The 17,408-nt window shown below is 39.9% G+C and overlaps 1 protein-coding gene across 1 annotated transcript; it reads left to right on the top strand.

Moving 5' to 3' along the window:
* The first annotated feature begins 1,685 nt into the window (after window positions 1–1,685).
* On the top strand, window positions 1,686–9,975 carry smug1 (single-strand-selective monofunctional uracil-DNA glycosylase 1). Its single transcript, XM_034166761.1, has 2 exons — window positions 1,686–2,136; window positions 8,769–9,975. Exons 1-2 carry the CDS (start codon window positions 1,810–1,812, stop codon window positions 9,297–9,299), a joined length of 858 nt encoding a protein of 285 aa, XP_034022652.1. The 5' UTR covers window positions 1,686–1,809; the 3' UTR covers window positions 9,300–9,975.
* The last annotated feature ends 7,433 nt before the right edge of the window (window positions 9,976–17,408 follow it).

Genomic DNA, 17,408 nt, shown 5'->3' with positions numbered 1-17,408 from the left:
GTCTACGAGTGGTCTGGACCTGTGGGAGGATTCCTGCAATTAGTCTTGTCGTCAACGTGTTTTCTGGAAATTATTCTATATTTCATTATATTTTAATTTGAAAATCCTGTATCAGTTACACTTCATAATAATGTTGGCATCCTTTATTAACTTTGCAGTTTCAGTTGTAATATAATTTGAGCCATGGTTGTGTATGTGAATGAATTGTTTCGCCTGACGAAGGTTCCTGCACATTCTTCATGTAATCTGGAGTTGCATCAGGAAGGGCATCAAATGTAAAACTTGCACACCCCAGTCTCAGGCTTTATTTATTTACTTATTTTTGTGCTCCCATCATGAAATGAGTCGCATTTTCACAACACGAATCACCTACCAGTCAAACTAACTACCCTATATTTCAAAGTCACCAAAAGGTTCACTCGAGAATGCAATTATGCATTGTATGATTTGTAAAACCTTGGATTAAATACTTTTCATCTGATACTGTACATACATTTACCTGACATAGGTTTTGTGGGTGATTCTTTAACTACAGGCACTATTGGCCTTGTAAATGTAATTTCCACCACACCATTGCCTTACAGTATAAAGCGCCTTGGGGCAACCGTTTCTTGTGATTTGGCACTATATACATGTACTCTGATGTCACTGTTTATCTCCATAGAAACTACCCAAACAAGCTTTCATACAAACTGTTTAGGGACATTACAGTGTTGTGGTGGAAATTACGGCAATAGTGTGGGACATCTACATTTTGTTTAAAAAAAAATCACAACAGTTGTATAACATTGAATACCCCAATTATGTTTTGATTATTTTACTGATATTTTATTCAGAAATATTTTAAAACATTAGAAAAAACGTTTCTTTACCATTCATTTTTATCATTAAAGATCAAAAGTCTGGGTGTGGGACAAGCACAAAATGGCAATATTTGCATATAATGATGCTGAAAAAAGGTGAAGTCGTCATCATAGACTACTAGAACAAATTTCTTAACACAGTTTCATTGTAAACATAATTATAAAAGTGTGAAATTTCCCCTTTTTTCTGTTTTTCATGCAATATGATCAAAGGACATAAGTGCCCGTAGTCTAAGAATCACCCTTGTATGTTTTCAGCTTATTTATGTAAATAAGTCCCTTTTGCTGCTGCTTTTTCACTTGGGGTCGCTTCATGTTCCCTGGCAGAGTCGACCCATCCACTTCACGCTGAGGTATCTGGGGATACACACAGGCCTGATGGGTGTCGGGCCTATGCAGGACAAGAAACTCCATTTTTCATGTAAAGAGTCCATTCCTTTAAAAATAAAATGGTGGTTATGGGCCTGATAGAGCCAGAATACTGCTATTGGAGGATAGTATGATGACTTTATAATAGGGAGGAAAGTTACCTCAAAGCCTATGCACAACTATTTTAGTAAACATTCAACCTGGAAACCAAAACAAAACGTGCTGAGATTGAACATGGCCCTGCTAGTTATCATATCTGTGTTGAGGGAATGTGACTTGGTTAAAGAAATACTGAGTGTGGAAGACTGGGAGGCGACTGTCGTCATTGTGATATTTATTTTTCGTCAGATTGCTGTTTGCTCTCCTGTCCAGCTGGTGGTACTAATGTACCAGCAGGATTGACACCCGCCACTAAACCTGAAGACGAAGAAGGGCTCATTTTCAGGAGGAGGAAGTGAAGTACTCGGACGAAAACGCAGAGAACATGCTGCGTTCCGTTTTGTAGCCAAAACCTCAGAGAAAGCTGACAACAGAAGGGTTTTTTTTTTTATTTATTTGAGTTAGCACTCATTTTAAAATGTCAGCTGATAATGTGTATGAGAGCGAAACCGCGGTGGCCGCGCGCGGACAAGGAGTCTCTTTGTTTGAGGACCGTGGTGGCGTCACACCGATGACACCAGTAGGGGGCGACACGCCCGCTTCCTGCAGGTTTCTGCAGGCGGAGCTGGAGCTAAACGCTCACCTCCGCCGGCTCCGCTTTAACGAGCCGGTCCGGTTCGTTTATAACCCGCTGGAGTACGCCTGGGACACGCACCGCTGCTACGTGGAGAAATACTGTGGAGGCCGACAGTCAGTACTGTTTTTAGGCATGAATCCTGGACCCTTCGGCATGGCACAGACTGGGGTTAGCACCGAGCATTTAGCTTCACAGCATTTATTTCGTTATAAATTACTCATAAACACAACGGTTGAGAGTGGTTTTACGTTTCTTTTGACAAATGAAAAATTAACTTTTTCCGCTCATTTGAAATACGAAGGATCTACCAGGTTTGTTTGTTTTTTTTCCACGAAAACCACTGGTGATATTCAGCAACAAATGTGCTTTAAAGGCAGATAATTTTTTTTCAGTTTCTCAGATGTAATTTTTTTTTTGTTTTGTTTTTGTTTTTCCCTTCTCTGATAATCTGAATATGTTTGGGTTGTGGACAAAATTATATCTTCTGTCATGTTATCAAACAGTTGAATTGATTAGTTGAATATGACGATAATAATCAGTTTCAGCCCAAGGGCCAAGCAGGTTTTTGGAACCACTTCAAATCCTCGTCAACCTATATTCAGTTGAATACACCACAAAGAGAAGATATTTAATGTTTGAACTGATAGACTTTGTTGTTTTTGTGCAAATATTGGCTCATTTTGAAATGGATGCCTGCAACATGTTTCAAAAAAGTTGGGACGGGACAAGAAAAGACTAGGAAAGTTGATGAATGCTCAAAGAACACCTAATTGGAAACAGGTGTGTCATGATTGGACATACAAGGAGCACCTCCAAAAGGCTCAGCCGTTGACAAAGATGGGGCAACGATCACCTCTTTGTGAACTGCATGGAAAAAATAGTCCAAAAGTTTAAGAACAATGTTTTTCCATGTTCAATTGCAAGAAACTTAGGGATTCCATCATCTACAGTCCATAATATAATCAGAAGATTCAGAGAAACTGGAGACCTTTAAGTGGCAAGGCCGAAAACCAACATTGAATGCCCATGACCTTCGATCCCTCAGGCGGCACTGCATTAACAACTGACATCATTGTATAAAGAATCTTACCGCATGGGCTCAGGAACACTTCAGAAAACCATTGTCAGTTAACACAGTTGGTCGCTACATCTATAAGTGCAAGTTAAAACTCTGCCATGCAAAGCGAAAGCCATACATCAACAACATCCAGAAACGCTGCTGCCTTCTCTGGGCCCGAGCGCATTTGAAATGGACAGATGCAAAGTAAAAAAGTGTGCTGTGGTCTGATGAGTCCACATTTCAAATTGTTCTTGGAAATCATGGTCGTTGTGTCCTCTGGACAAAAGAGGAAAAATACCATCCAGATTGTTACAGTACAAAGTTCAAAAGCCAGCATCTATGATGGTATGGGGATGTGTTAGTGCCTATGACATGGGCAACTTACACATCTGTGATGGTACCATCAAGGTACATCTAGGTTTTGGAGCAAGTTACATGCTGCCATCCAAGCAACGTCTTTTTCAGGGACGTCCCTGCTTATTTCAGCAACACAATGCCAAGCCACATTCTGCACGTGTTACAACAGCATGGCTTTGTAATAAAAGAGTGCAGGTACTAGACTGGCCTGCCTGCAGCCCAGACCTGTCACTCACTGAAAATGTGTGGCGCATTATGAAGCGCAAATCACTGTCCCAGCTTTTTTGAAACATGTTGCAGGCATCCATTTCAAAATGAACAAATATTTGAGCAAAAACAAATTTTATCAGTTTGAACATTAAATATCTTGTTTTTGTGGTGTATTCAATTGAATATAGGTTGAAGGGGATTAGCAAATTGTATTGTTTTATTTACATTTTACACAACGTCCCAACTTCATTGGAACTGGTGTTGTATATATTACTATACTATATTAATCCTATTAGCTCAGCCAATAATTTGCTTCACTTTTAAAAAACAAATGGAGCAACATTTGATGACCCCTGTACAAACTGAAATTGATCTTTGTATTTTTTTTGTTGTTGTTTTTAGCCCATAACTCAATAACATTCAGTAATCGATAACAAAACTATACCTTTCTGGAATCTTTATGATCAAACAATGTGGAATACTTTTCAATATGATTGGAGCATTTTCAAATGTTAACTCCTGTGTAATTCTTCATTGACTCCTACCTGGTTACATTTACCATCCTGGGATGGCTCTCATACATTTTCGTAATACATTTTCATATAGGCTATGCTATACTGAGGCTGGAACATAAGTGCTGTTTAGTCCCCATCAGTACTACAGATTAGGAAAAGATTTGAATGGCTTGAATGAGTGATTTCATAACCCCCATTCACTAGTTTTCTCATTTTGATTTTTTCCCCCCATGTATGAACAAATTAGGTAAGTCTACGTGTGGTCAGGACGTGGTAGGAATCGTGCAGTTAGTCTGTCATCCAAACCTACGTTTTCAGTAATTTAGTCTGTATTTCATTTCATTACTTTTTAAGTTGAAAATCCTACATGAATTACACTAAATAATTTCATTGACCATTTGTCACTTTACAGTTTCATTTGTAATATAATTTAAAGTTTTATTCATATTGCTGAACAATATTCTTTAAGGATGAGATATTCCTTTATTAGTCCCAAACCGGGAAATATGAAAGCTCAGTCTACACTGGTAAACCCCTGCTGGTTTATGACAGGGGCTGGGGAGCATTCAGACGGGTGCAGGAGACAGTGAATCTCACCACCTCCTGGACTTGTACGGAGGTGGGTGGGTCAAAGTACAATTTGTAACGTGGAGAAGAAAAGGTCCAAAAGGGTACCTCTGGGAGCTCACCACCAGACTGCAAATTAACATCAACATCTGACATTGTAAAGCCACTCATGAGCCCATTGTTCTGATTGGACACTTCTGACATTTCTAATTCGCTCTTCTCATGAACTTGGTGTTTTACACACTGGTGCCACCCACCGTGTGTATACATAATTTATGCAAGATTTCTTGATTTAAGAGCTTTTCCTTAACTCTCGTGTAGCGCCCCCATACAAGTCCATTGTACAAACGGGAACCAGAAATTTAGCAGAACTTAGGAAAATGTTCGTGCATGAGGTCTGTTCATGCTGGGTATCCACACAAAATTGTGAGGTCTTATTTCAGTTATCACAGATGTGTCTAATTTCCAGACTAGAAGCCGCTACTTTTTTCACACACTTTGAACACTGTGGCTTTTACAATGATGATGATCATTTATGGATTTTTACAGGCTATCTCCTAAGTCGAAATATGCCAATTGATTTCCCAAAAGCTGCTAACCTCATACTTGTAAATTCACACACAGTGTAAATATAAAGTCTTACCTGTTCATTTTAGTGAAGAAAAGTCCCTCTTTGGCACTTTGCGCCAGAGTTGTGCCATCAGATCAGTCAGCGGAGCGGAGCCTTCTCCCCCCACCCTTCCAAACCGGTTCTCTGTCTTGGCGCAACAAGTCGAAAAAGTCATAGCGCCTCATTAAACTCTCATTTACCACAGACTCCATCTGATCCTGACTGCACGTGATGAAATCTCAAGAAAAAGTTAAATTACTTTAAGTTAAATTACTCAGTTCTCCATGTGGAGCAGAGACACTGCGCGCGTGCTGGATGACGTGTGTGTCAATATTTACATGTAACACTTCAGGGGAAAAAAGTATTTATGGTACGTATTTAAAAGTTAAAAAAATTTTCTGTCTAACATCGTTTTGTGTAAATATCATGTTACAACTGGTTATAGACTATAGGCTTATATATAGATTATAGGCTTATGTAGGCTTATAGACAAGTGCAGCCTATTTGTGTACAATTTATTTTTTAAATTGGTGGGTGCGGCTAATATTCAGGTGCGCTCTATAGTCCAGACATTATCAATCAATCAATCAATTTTTTTTTTATATAGCGCCAAATCACAACAAACAGTTGCCCCAAGGCGCTTTATATTGTAAGGCAAGGCCATACAATAATTATGTAAAACCCCAACAGTCAAAACGACCCCCTGTGAGCAAGCACTTGGCTACAGTGGGAAGGAAAAACTCCCTTTTAACAGGAAGAAACCTCCAGCAGAACCAGGCTCAGGGAGGGGCAGTCTTCTGCTGGGACTGGTTGGGGCTGAGGGAGAGAACCAGGAAAAAGACATGCTGTGGAGGGGAGCAGAGATCGATCACTAATGATTAAATGCAGAGTGGTGCATACAGAGCAAAAAGAGAAAGAAAGTGCATCATGGGAACCCCCCAGCAGTCTACGTCTATAGCAGCATAACTAAGGGATGGTTCAGGGTCACCTGATCCAGCCCTAACTATAAGCTTTAGCAAAAAGGAAAGTTTTAAGCCTAATCTTAAAAGTAGAGAGGGTGTCTGTCTCCCTGATCTGAATTGGGAGCTGGTTCCACAGGAGAGGAGCCTGAAAGCTGAAGGCTCTGCCTCCCATTCTACTCTTACAAACCCTAGGAACTATAAGTAAGCCTGCAGTCTGAGAGCGAAGCGCTCTATTGGGGTGATATGGTACTATGAGGTCTCTAAGATAAGATGGGACCTGATTATTCAAAACCTTATAAGTAAGAAGAAGAATTTTAAATTCTATTCTAGAATTAACAGGAAGCCAATGAAGAGAGGCCAATATGGGTGAGATATGCTCTCTCCTTCTAGTCCCCGTTAGTACTCTAGCTGCAGCATTTTGAATTAACTGAAGGCTTTTTAGGGAACTTTTAGGACAACCTGATAATAATGAATTACAATAGTCCAGCCTAGAGGAAATAAATGCATGAATTAGTTTTTCAGCATCACTCTGAGACAAGACCTTTCTATACTCAACAAAAATATAAACGCAACACTTTTGGTTTTGCTCCCATTTTGTATGAGATGAACTCAAAGATCTAAAACTTTTTCCACATACACAATATCACCATTTCCCTCAAATATTGTTCACAAACCAGTCTAAATCTGTGATAGTGAGCACTTCTCCTTTGCTGAGATAATCCATCCCACCTCACAGGTGTGCCATACCAAGATGCTGATTAGACACCATGATTAGTGCACAGGTGTGCCTTAGACTGCCCACAATAAAAGGCCACTCTGAAAGGTGCAGTTTTGTTTTATTGGGGGGGATACCAGTCAGTATCTGGTGTGACCACCATTTGCCTCATGCAGTGCAACACATCTCCTTCGCATCATCCGTGAAGAGAACACCTCTCCAACGTGCCAAACGCCAGCAATTGTGAGCATTTGCCCACTCAAGTCGGTTACGACGACGAACTGGAGTCAGGTCGAGACCCCGATGAGGACGACGAGCATGCAGATGAGCTTCCCTGAGACGGTTTCTGACAGTTTGTGCAGAAATTCTTTGGTTATGCAAACCGATTGTTTCAGCAGCTGTCCGAGTGGCTGGTCTCAGACGATCTTGGAGGTGAACATGCTGGATGTGGAGGTCCTGGGCTGGTGTGGTTACACGTGGTCTGCGGTTGTGAGGCTGGTTGGATGTACTGCCAAATTCTCTGAAACGCCTGTGGAGATGGCTTATGGTAGAGAAATGAACATTCAATACATGAGCAACAGCTCTGGTTGACATTCCTGCTGTCAGCATGCCAATTGCACGCTCCCTCAAATCTTGCGACATCTGTGGCATTGTGCTGTGTGATAAATCTGCACCTTTCAGAGTGGCCTTTTATTGTGGGCAGTCTAAGGCACACCTGTGCACTAATCATGGTGTCTAATCAGCATCTTGATATGGCACACCTGTGAAGTGGGATGGATTATCTCAGCAAAGGAGAAGTGCTCACTATCACAGATTTAGACTGGTTTGTGAGCAATATTTGAGGGAAATGGTGATATTGTGTATGTGGAAAAAGTTTTAGATCTTTGAGTTCATCTCATACAAAATGGGAGCAAAACCAAAAGTGTTGCGTTTATATTTTTGTTGAGTATAATTTTAGAGATATTGTGTAAATGCAAAAAAGCAGTCCTACATATTTGTTTAATATGCGCTTTGAATGACATATCCTGATCAAAAATGACTCCAAGATTTCTCACAGTATTACTAGAGGTCAGGGTAATGCCATCCAGAGTAAGGATCTGGTTAGACACCATGTTTCTAAGATTTGTGGGGCCAAGTACAATAACTTCAGTTTTATCTGAGTTTAAAAGCAGGAAATTAGAGGTCATCCATGTCTTTATGTCTGTAAGACATTCCTGCAGTTTAGCTAATTGGTGTGTGTCCTCTGGCTTCATGGATAGATAAAGCTGGGTATCATCTGCGTAACAATGAAAATTTAAGCAATACCGTCTAATAATACTGCCTAAGGGAAGCATGTATAAATGTGAATAAAATTGGTCCTAGCACAGAACCTTGTGGAACTCCATAATTAACTTTAGTCTGTGAAGAGGATTCCCCATTTACATGAACAAATTGTAATCTATTAGACAAATATTCAAACCACAGCAGCGCAGTGCCTTTAATACCTATGGCATGCTCTAATCTCTGTAATAAAATTTTATGGTCAACAGTATCAAAAGCAGCACTGAGGTCTAACAGAACAAGCACAGAGATGAGTCCACTGTCCGAGGCCATAAGAAGATCATTTGCAACCTTCACTAATGCTGTTTCTGTACTATGATGAATTCTAAAACCTGACTGAAACACTTCAAATAGACCATTCCTCTGCAGATGATCAGTTAGCTGTTTTACAACTACCCTTTCAAGAATTATGGTATATTGAAACTTAAAAAAATAGTGCAGGCTTTAAAAAAGATCAAAATAAATGAAAATTCTCTTCTTCCAGGTCCCCTTTGGTGAAGTGAAGGCAGTTGTTGATTGGCTGAAGATCACAGGGCAGGTCGGTCATCCTGAGGATGAGCATCCAAAGCGACGGATCACAGGGCTCGCATGCACGCAGAGTGAAGTGAGCGGTGCACGTTTCTGGGGCTTCTTTAAGAAGTTGTGTGGTGAACCAGCTGTGTTCTTTCGCCATTGCTTCGTGCACAACCTCTGTCCACTTATTTTCATGAGCGCGAGTGGCAAGAATCTAACCCCTCCTGAGCTGTGTGCAGGAGACCGGGAGGCCCTGTTGGCTCTGTGTGACACTGCGCTGTGCCAGGCGGTGGAGGCGCTGGGCATCACTATGGTGATTGGTGTTGGGAAGGTGGCAGAGCAGCGAGCACGGCGAGCTCTTTCTGCTGCAGGCACCGGCGTGAGAGTTGAGGGCATCATGCACCCGTCGCCCAGGAACCCACTGGCCAATAAGGGCTGGGAGGAAGTAGCCAAAACCAAGCTGGCAGAACTCGGCATCCTATCACTGCTGACCAATACGTGAGCTCCTCTGCTTCATTATTAACTGTGTAGGGTGTGTCCCCAGGAAGTGAGAACTAAGCAACCGCACGTCTGACTTGTGCAGGTTTGTGAGTCTTTGCCAAGCTTGGCTGGCATGTTCAAGCAAATGTTAATCCGCCTGAGGTGTTTTAACATTGAGAGGAGCTGAAGTGACGTTCCTGGATGGAACTACGGTAACAAAAAGCCCAGAGTGCGGTTTGAAAAGCATTCCAGCTGTGCACACTCCGACATAGACACAGCAGAATGTCAACTTCATTCTGCTGTAATCTGTTTCTGATGTAATGGGACTAAAATAATGCTTTACACACATAAACTCAGGGTATTTATGAATAATTATGTGAATTATTAAATGTATCTTATCACAAACACTACTGTCTTTTGTCATATTTGGCTTTTTCTAGTTATACTTTGGTTTCTAGTCAAAACCTTATTTTGTCAACTTTCCATCAAGCTACAATAACTTGTATAAGAGAAATGGATGTCATCAAAAATGCTCTATTTGTTTGAAATACTCTGCATGTTTGTTTGAATTATATTTGTATGTTTAAATTGTTCCCATTTTTAGAAAACCCATGATTGTGTAAAACTGTTTTTAAGCTCTGTACAAATTATGGATCTGTCACAATGGTGAAGTTCTACATAAAAGACTTGAAAATCCACCAGGTTTCCTGATTTTAAAAAAAAATTGTGAACAGTTTGAAAACAAGCATTGGTACCTTTTGGAAATGAACGACACTGACACACTCTTCAAACTATGGAACTTGAAAACCATGTGTTGAAAGATAAAGAAGTGTCTTCAGCTGCATTCATACACAATCCTTCATTCATACATACAAATCCTGTTTCTCTATCTTCCAGTTATCAGTCATAAACCAAGTGCCAAAAAGCAATGACAAATTTTGCATAGCAGAGATAACCAGTGTTCTGTAAAAATTTGCAGAAAAATAATTCAGAATCTGAAAAAGCTGAATAAACAAAACAGAAAACCTGACAACACTACAAAAAAACTTATTCAAGTACATTAACTAAATGCATATTCTTTGCAAGATAAAATTTTGTGGAATTGGAAACTGGTGCAGGTTTGCGCTCTGTGTGCTGTGCTCTGGTTGTATTCTGGACACACACACCATCCCAAATCATGATAGAAACTTTGTATCTTTTATTACCACCCTTTAAACATGTCAGCGACCTATTTTATAAACTACCCAGTCTAGAGCCCGTGGATCCCCTCGGGCACTGGCCTAGTTTTATTTTAATTCTTTCATTGCCCTGTAAGTTACAAGCTTGCAAAACCATCTTAAGACTTTCTTTGACCATAATACTTTTATCTATGAATTATAAAAAGTTTATAGAATACAAACAAGTGTATTTTGCAGAAATTAGGAACACTCCAGTGACAGAACTGCTGGAAAACTGTCACGCCCCTCACATACCCCAAACAATCTGACGAGCAGAGTCAAAGTGTCTGTGTGAATGCTGTGGAACAAATGGACAATCAATGTTCCAGAAACAGTGTCGCCATTTGCTGCACCTCATCTGTGGAACCTTTGACAAACCTGACGCTGGAAGAAATGGACAGTGCAGGTGCATCTCAAAAAAACTGAATATTGTGGAAAAGTTCAATATTCTTGTCAAGTTTTTCAGAAAGAAAAAAAAAATGCATATTCTAGTTTCAGTACATACTGTAAATGTACTGAAACTAGAATATGCAATTTTTTTTTTCAGCTTTCCGGGCAGCTGTCACCGGCTTGGCACCTGCCCACAGTGTTAAAACTGCTAGTACCTTGCTGGCCATGGTGTTACTGTACTTGATTGTCCCCATAGAGAATCCCTCATAGATTCTTTATAGGGTATTGACACCAGATCCAACAATCCAAATGACCTGAAGGCTGCTATCAAAGTGACCTGGACTTCCAGAACACCTCAGCAGTGTCACAGGCTGATCACCTCTGTGCCGCACCACGCTGCACCGCACTGCTGTAGGAATTAATTCAAAAGGAGCTGCAACCAAATACTGAGTGCAGAAATTAACCTACTTTTCAGAAGTTATACCTTTCTGTATTATAAATACTTTTTTTTTTCTTTCAAAAACTGATCTGAAATATTCTATTATTTTGAGTTATGCATTTTTTTATTTTTTGGAGCTGAAGGCCATAATTATCAAAATTAAAATTAAAAAAATGAAAACATTTTAGTTTCTATATACTGAAACTAGAATATGTACATTTTTTCACTCTGAAATACCTGACAAAAAATATTGAACTTTTTCATGATATTGTAATTTTTTTGAGATGCACCTGTAAGTGTATCAGCGACAGTGATCAAGTTTAACACTGTGTTGATGAAGATGAGTTTTTTCAGGATGCTTCATGAATGGAATGAATTGAATTGCTGAAGGACAAATCTTGTGTCAATTTGACTATGAATAATATTGGGACAATACCTTACAGTGCATGAAAAGTGTCATCATGGTTCAAAATGACATAAAACTGGACAATGTTTTTCTTGTGAATTATCAAGAGCTCAAGGTCAAATTAAGTGACTTCAGTTATGCCTTGCTTGCCTGTGACAAAGACCTTGGCACTACCTGTAACAAACACCTGGATTCAATCAGGTCTCCAGAAGACATCTTGGGCTGGAGATGAACAGAGACCTCTGACATCTGGGCTTTAGGTATGATAACAGCTCACATGTTTCTGGAGTCAGCAGTTATCAGTGTCTTTGAGGAGTATGACCCATGTATCCCACCAGCAGACCTTCAAAAATTCAGGAAATGCACCAGGGAGTTCTATAGAAAATGCCAAAGAGTCTGCAGGTTCAAGACTCCAAAACATCACAGAAAAGAATGAGATGAGGTATCTTTTGAGAATTGGTGTCAGATGAAACATCTGTCAGCCAAACCATGAAGTGGACCATCGAGACCTGAAAGCATTTTTAGACCTGCTAAAGAAAATGCTTAAAGTGGATCCTGAACAGAGGATAACACTCTGCTTCACACCTTTATCATCAAACTACACTATATGAACATCGATGAATTAATTTAAATGGCACATGCATCTGATGAAGCATTAAGTCGCTCTCAGAGAGTGATGTCACCAGAAATAGGCTTATCTCCATTGGACATGGTGGTGGCGGAGATATCAGCTTCTGTTGATGCATCAAGTACTGTCAGCAGGGTTGTGGATGCAGATCCAGATGTTGATAAAATTGCATCAAGTAATACAAATAAATACAAACTCTCTCCCACTTTTCAAATCCAAACTGAAAACCCATCTGTTTAAGATTGTTTCTCTATCTGACAAATTGCACTGCCTAATTTTAATGTTTTTTTTTTATTTCTTAATTCTTATGTACAGTGCATCCAGCACTTTTCCCACATTTTGTTATGTTACAGCCTTATTCCAAAATTGTGTTCCTCAAAATTCTATACACAATACCCCATAATGACAATGTGAAAAAGTTTTTTGTTTACTTTTTAAATTTTTGAAAAATTATATATATATATATATATATATATATATATATATATATATATATATATATATATATATATATATATATATATATATTCTTATTGAGTGTTGTTAGAAGGTGATGTAACACAGTGGTATGTTTACCACTGTCCCAGCTTTTTTGAAACATGTTGGAGACAGCCATTTCAAAATGAGCAAATATTTTCACAAAAACAATAAAGTTTATCAGTGTGAACATTAAATATCTTGTCTTTGTGGTGTATTCAATTGAATATAGGTTGAAGAGGATTTGAAAATCATTGTATTCTGTTTTTATTTACATTTTACACAATGTCCCAACTTCATTGGAATTGGCGTTGTATTTGTGTGTGTGTGTGTGTGTGTGTGTGTGTGTGTGTGTGTGTGTGTGTGTGTGTGTGTGTGTGTGTGTGTGTGTGTGTGTGTGTGTGTGTGTGTGTGTGTGTGTGTGTGTGTGTGTATATATACACTAATAAATCACCTGTACATAAGTATTCACAGCCTTTGCCATTACGCTCACAATTGAGCTCAGGTTCATCCCGTTTCCACTGATCATCCTTGAGATGTTTCTACAGTTTAACTGGAGTCCACCTGGAGTAAATTCAGTTAGTTGGACATGATTTGGAAAGGCCTGTCTACATATAAGGTCCCACAGCTGACAGTACATGTCAGAGCACAAACCAAGCATGACATCAGAAGAATTGTCTGTAAACCCCACAGACACACATGGAGGCACAAATCTGGAGAAGGGTACAGAAATATTTCAACTGCTTTGAAGGTCCCAAAGAGCACAGTGGCCTCCATCATCCATAAATGGAAGAAGTTCAAATCTACCAGGGCTCTTACTAGAGTTGGCCACCCGTCTAAACTGAGCAATCGGGGGAGAAGGGCCTGAGTCAGGGAGGTGACAAAGAATCCGATGGTCACTCTGTCAGAGCTCCAGCATTCCTCTGTGGAGAGAGAAGAACCCTCCAGAAGGACAACTATCTCTGCAGCAATCCACCAATCTGGCCTGTATGGTAGAGTGGCCAGACGGAAGTAAAAGGCACATGGCAGCCCGCCTGGAGTTTGCCAAAAGGCAAACTCTTAGACCACGAGAAACAAAATTTTCTGGTCTGATGAGACAAAGATTGAACTCTTTGATGTGAATGCCAGTCATCATGTTTGGAGGAATCCAGGCACCATCTCTACAGTGAAGCATGGTGGTGGCAGCATCATGCTGTGGTGTATCAACAATGTATTAAGCAAAGGGTGTGAATACTTATGTACATGTGATATTTTTAGTTTTTTTTTATTTTTAATAAATTTGCAACAATTTCAAAAGTACTTTTTCATGTTGTCATTATGGGATGTTGTGAGTAGAATTTTGAGAAAAAATGAATTTAATCCTTTTTGGAATAAGGCTGTAAAGTTTCTGTGTAGGCTCTCAGTTGTCCAGGTGGATTCCATAGTAGAGAAGCTTGAATCTTCGACTGGAGTGGGTTGCTTGACGCGAGGACGTTTCGCTTCAAATCGCAGAAGCTTCCTCAGCTAAAATTCTTGCTCTGGTAGTCTGACTTCTGTAGTCAAGACAGAAGTCAGACTACCAGAGCAAGAATTTTAGCTGAGGAAGCTTCTGCGATTTGAAGCGAAACGTCCTCGCGTCAAGCAACCCAGTCCAGTCGAAGATTCAAGCTTCTCTACTAAGGTTGTAAAATAATAAAATGTGGAAAAAGTGAAGCGCTGTGAATACTTTCCAGATGCATCGTATTTTAATTTGTTTTTTATTTGTTCATCACGTACTTATTCTCCTGATCATGCACCGGTCACCCAACAAGGACTGGGAGGAAGTAGCCAAAGTCAGGCTGGCAGAACTCAGCGTCCTATCAGAAGTTGATACAGGTCCATCTGATGAAGCATTGAGTACTGTTTCTCCTGTCAGTGGTGGTGTGGATCCAGATTCTGATGTTCCCAGAGATAATCTTAATTTTTATGAATAATTGGACCTTATTGTTCAATTTCAGACATTTGCACACTGAACCAATACACCGTTCTTTGACTCTGCATCTAATAATTTCTCTGTTGTCATTGTTTAATTTTATTTTTTGAATTCGGAATGCAAGTATTCACCATGTATAAGCCACATAATGACGGAGTGAGAGGTTTTATACATTGAATGAACCTCAATTAAATTATACCAGAAAAATGTGTAGCTGGTGTGGCGTGTTCCCCAGATCTGAGTCAGTGCTGACACACTACAGGCTCATGGCAAATTAGGGTGAGACTATATCACCCCTTTTGTAATCATACACAGCAACCAGTGAGGCTTAGCAGCACAGATGATCAGGCTGCTGGATGAGGTGGAGAACGTCGGAGGGCCTGATTCAGCACTACTAGTTCTAAGACAAGTAAAAAGACGTACAAGCACAAGTAAAATGTTTATCTCTATAGTTGTGTTACATTATATCTCTTGCCGTTGTGGAAGATGACAGCAACGATCGGCATGCCAACCTCGAATTGAGATGCACACAGACAGTGCCAAGACAACTGACAGACTAGTCTGTGTTTGTCCTTGTTATATGTCTGACTTCCATCTGTGGAACAGGTGTGAAAAACTACAAGACAATGGAACAAAAAACTAAGACCACTGCACTGAGATCTGATGAATACCACAAAACTTTTATTCAGCTTTCATGAAGAATTATTCTCTGAATATCCTGAAGCCTACAGAAACTCACATATAAAGCATCCAGAGAGTATTCACAGCACTTTACTCTTTCCACAATTTCAGCAGGTTTTTATCCAGGATGTCTCTGTACATTACTGCATTCATTTTCTCCTCAATGCTGACTAGTCTCCCAGTTCCTGCTCCTGAAAAATGTCCCCACATGGTGCTGTCACCATCATGCTTCACTATAGGGATGGTGCCTGGCTTCCTCCAAATAAGATGCCTGACGTTCATACAAGAGAGTTCAATCTTTGTCTCATCAGACCAGAGAATTTTGTTTCTCATGGTCTGAGAGTCCTTCAGGTGCCTTTTGGCAAACTCCAGGTGGGCTGCCATGTGCCTTTTACTAAGTGCTTCCATTTGGCCACTCTACCATACAGGCCTGATTGGTGGATTGTGCAGAGATGGTTGTCCTTCTGAAAAGTTCTCCTCTCCACAGAGGAATGCTGGAGCTCCGACAGAGTGACCATCAGGTTCTTGGTCATCTCCCTGACTAAGGCCCTTCTCCCCCGATCACTCAGTTTAGACTGGTGGTCAGCTCTAGGAGGAGTCCTGATGGATCCAAATTCTTCCAATTATGGATGATGGAGGCCACTGTGTTCATTGGGACCTTCAAAGCAGCAGAAATGTTTCTGTACCTTCCCCAGATTTGTGCCTTGAGACAATACTGTCTCAGAGGTCTACAGACAATTCCTTTGTCTTCATGCTTGGTTTGTGCTCTGACATGCACTGTCACCTGTGGGACCTTATATGTAGGCAGGTGTGTGTCTTTCCCAATCATGTCCAGTCAACTGAATTTACCCCAGATGGACTCCAATTAAGCTGCAGAAACATTTCAAGGATGATCAGTGGAAACAAGATGCACCTGAGCCCAATTCTGAGCTTCATGGCTAAGTCTGTGAATACTTTTGTACGAGTGATTTCTTAGTCTTTTATTTTTTATTTTTTTTTATAATTTTGCAATCATCTCATAAAAGCTTTTACATTGTCATTATGGGGCATTGTGTATAGAATTTCAAGGAAAAAAGATTAATTTAATCCATTTTGGAATCAGGCTGGAACATAAAAAATGTGGAAAAAGTGAAGCGCTGTGAATACTTTCTGGATGCACGGTATATAAGGCTTGGATTTATTAGTTCCAGGAAACATTTCGTGCATTTTACAGTGAAACCCAAAACTGACATTTACCTGTATGTAAATATTCCAAGGATACAACTGAAGCTCAAAACCTAACGGCTCCACATTGCAATTCAAGAGGAACTGAGGAATTCTTAAAATAAAAAAGTACTCGTAGAATATCAGATTTTTAAACTAAAATTCTTTCTACAGTTCTAAATAAAGACATCTTTTAGCTTATGAGACACTCTAGTACAACCCCAATTCCAATGAAGTTGGGACGTTGTGTAAAATGGAAATAAAAACAGAATACAATGATTTGCAAATCCTCTTCAAAATTGAATACAGCACAAAAACGAGATATTTCATGTTCAACTGATAAACTTTATTGTTTTTGTGCAAATATTTGCTCATTTTGAACACACTTGTCAAAAAAGCTGGGACAGTGGTACATTTACCACTGTGTTACATCACCTTTCCTTCTAACAACACTCAATAAGCATTTGGGAACTGAGGACACTAATTGTTGAAGCTTTGTAGGTGGAATTCTTTCCCATTCTTGCTTGATGTATGACTTCAGTTGTTCAACAGTCTGGGGTCTCTGTTGTTGTATTTTGCGCTTCATAATGCGCCACACATTTTCAATGGGCAACAGGTCTGGACTGCAGGCAGGCCAGTCTAGTACCCACACTCTTTTACTACGAAGCCACGCTGTTGTAACACGTGCAGAATGTGGCTTGGCATTGTCTTGCTGAAATAAGCAGGGACGTCCCTGAAA

This window comes from Thalassophryne amazonica, chromosome 3, assembly GCF_902500255.1.
Source record: "Thalassophryne amazonica chromosome 3, fThaAma1.1, whole genome shotgun sequence".
Classification (NCBI taxonomy): domain Eukaryota; kingdom Metazoa; phylum Chordata; class Actinopteri; order Batrachoidiformes; family Batrachoididae; genus Thalassophryne; species Thalassophryne amazonica.
The sequence above is the reverse complement of the archived record's forward strand: the minus strand, read 5'-3'. Positions and strand labels throughout refer to the sequence as shown.

Bases quoted from the DNA above. Each gene is read 5' to 3' on its own strand.
- smug1 (XM_034166761.1), top strand. From the start codon at position 1,810: ATGTCAGCTGATAATGTGTATGAGAGCGAAACCGCGGTGGCCGCGCGC. The intron at 2,137-8,768 runs GTTAGCACCGAG...CTCTTCTTCCAG, and splicing joins TCGGCATGGCACAGACTGGG to GTCCCCTTTGGTGAAGTGAA.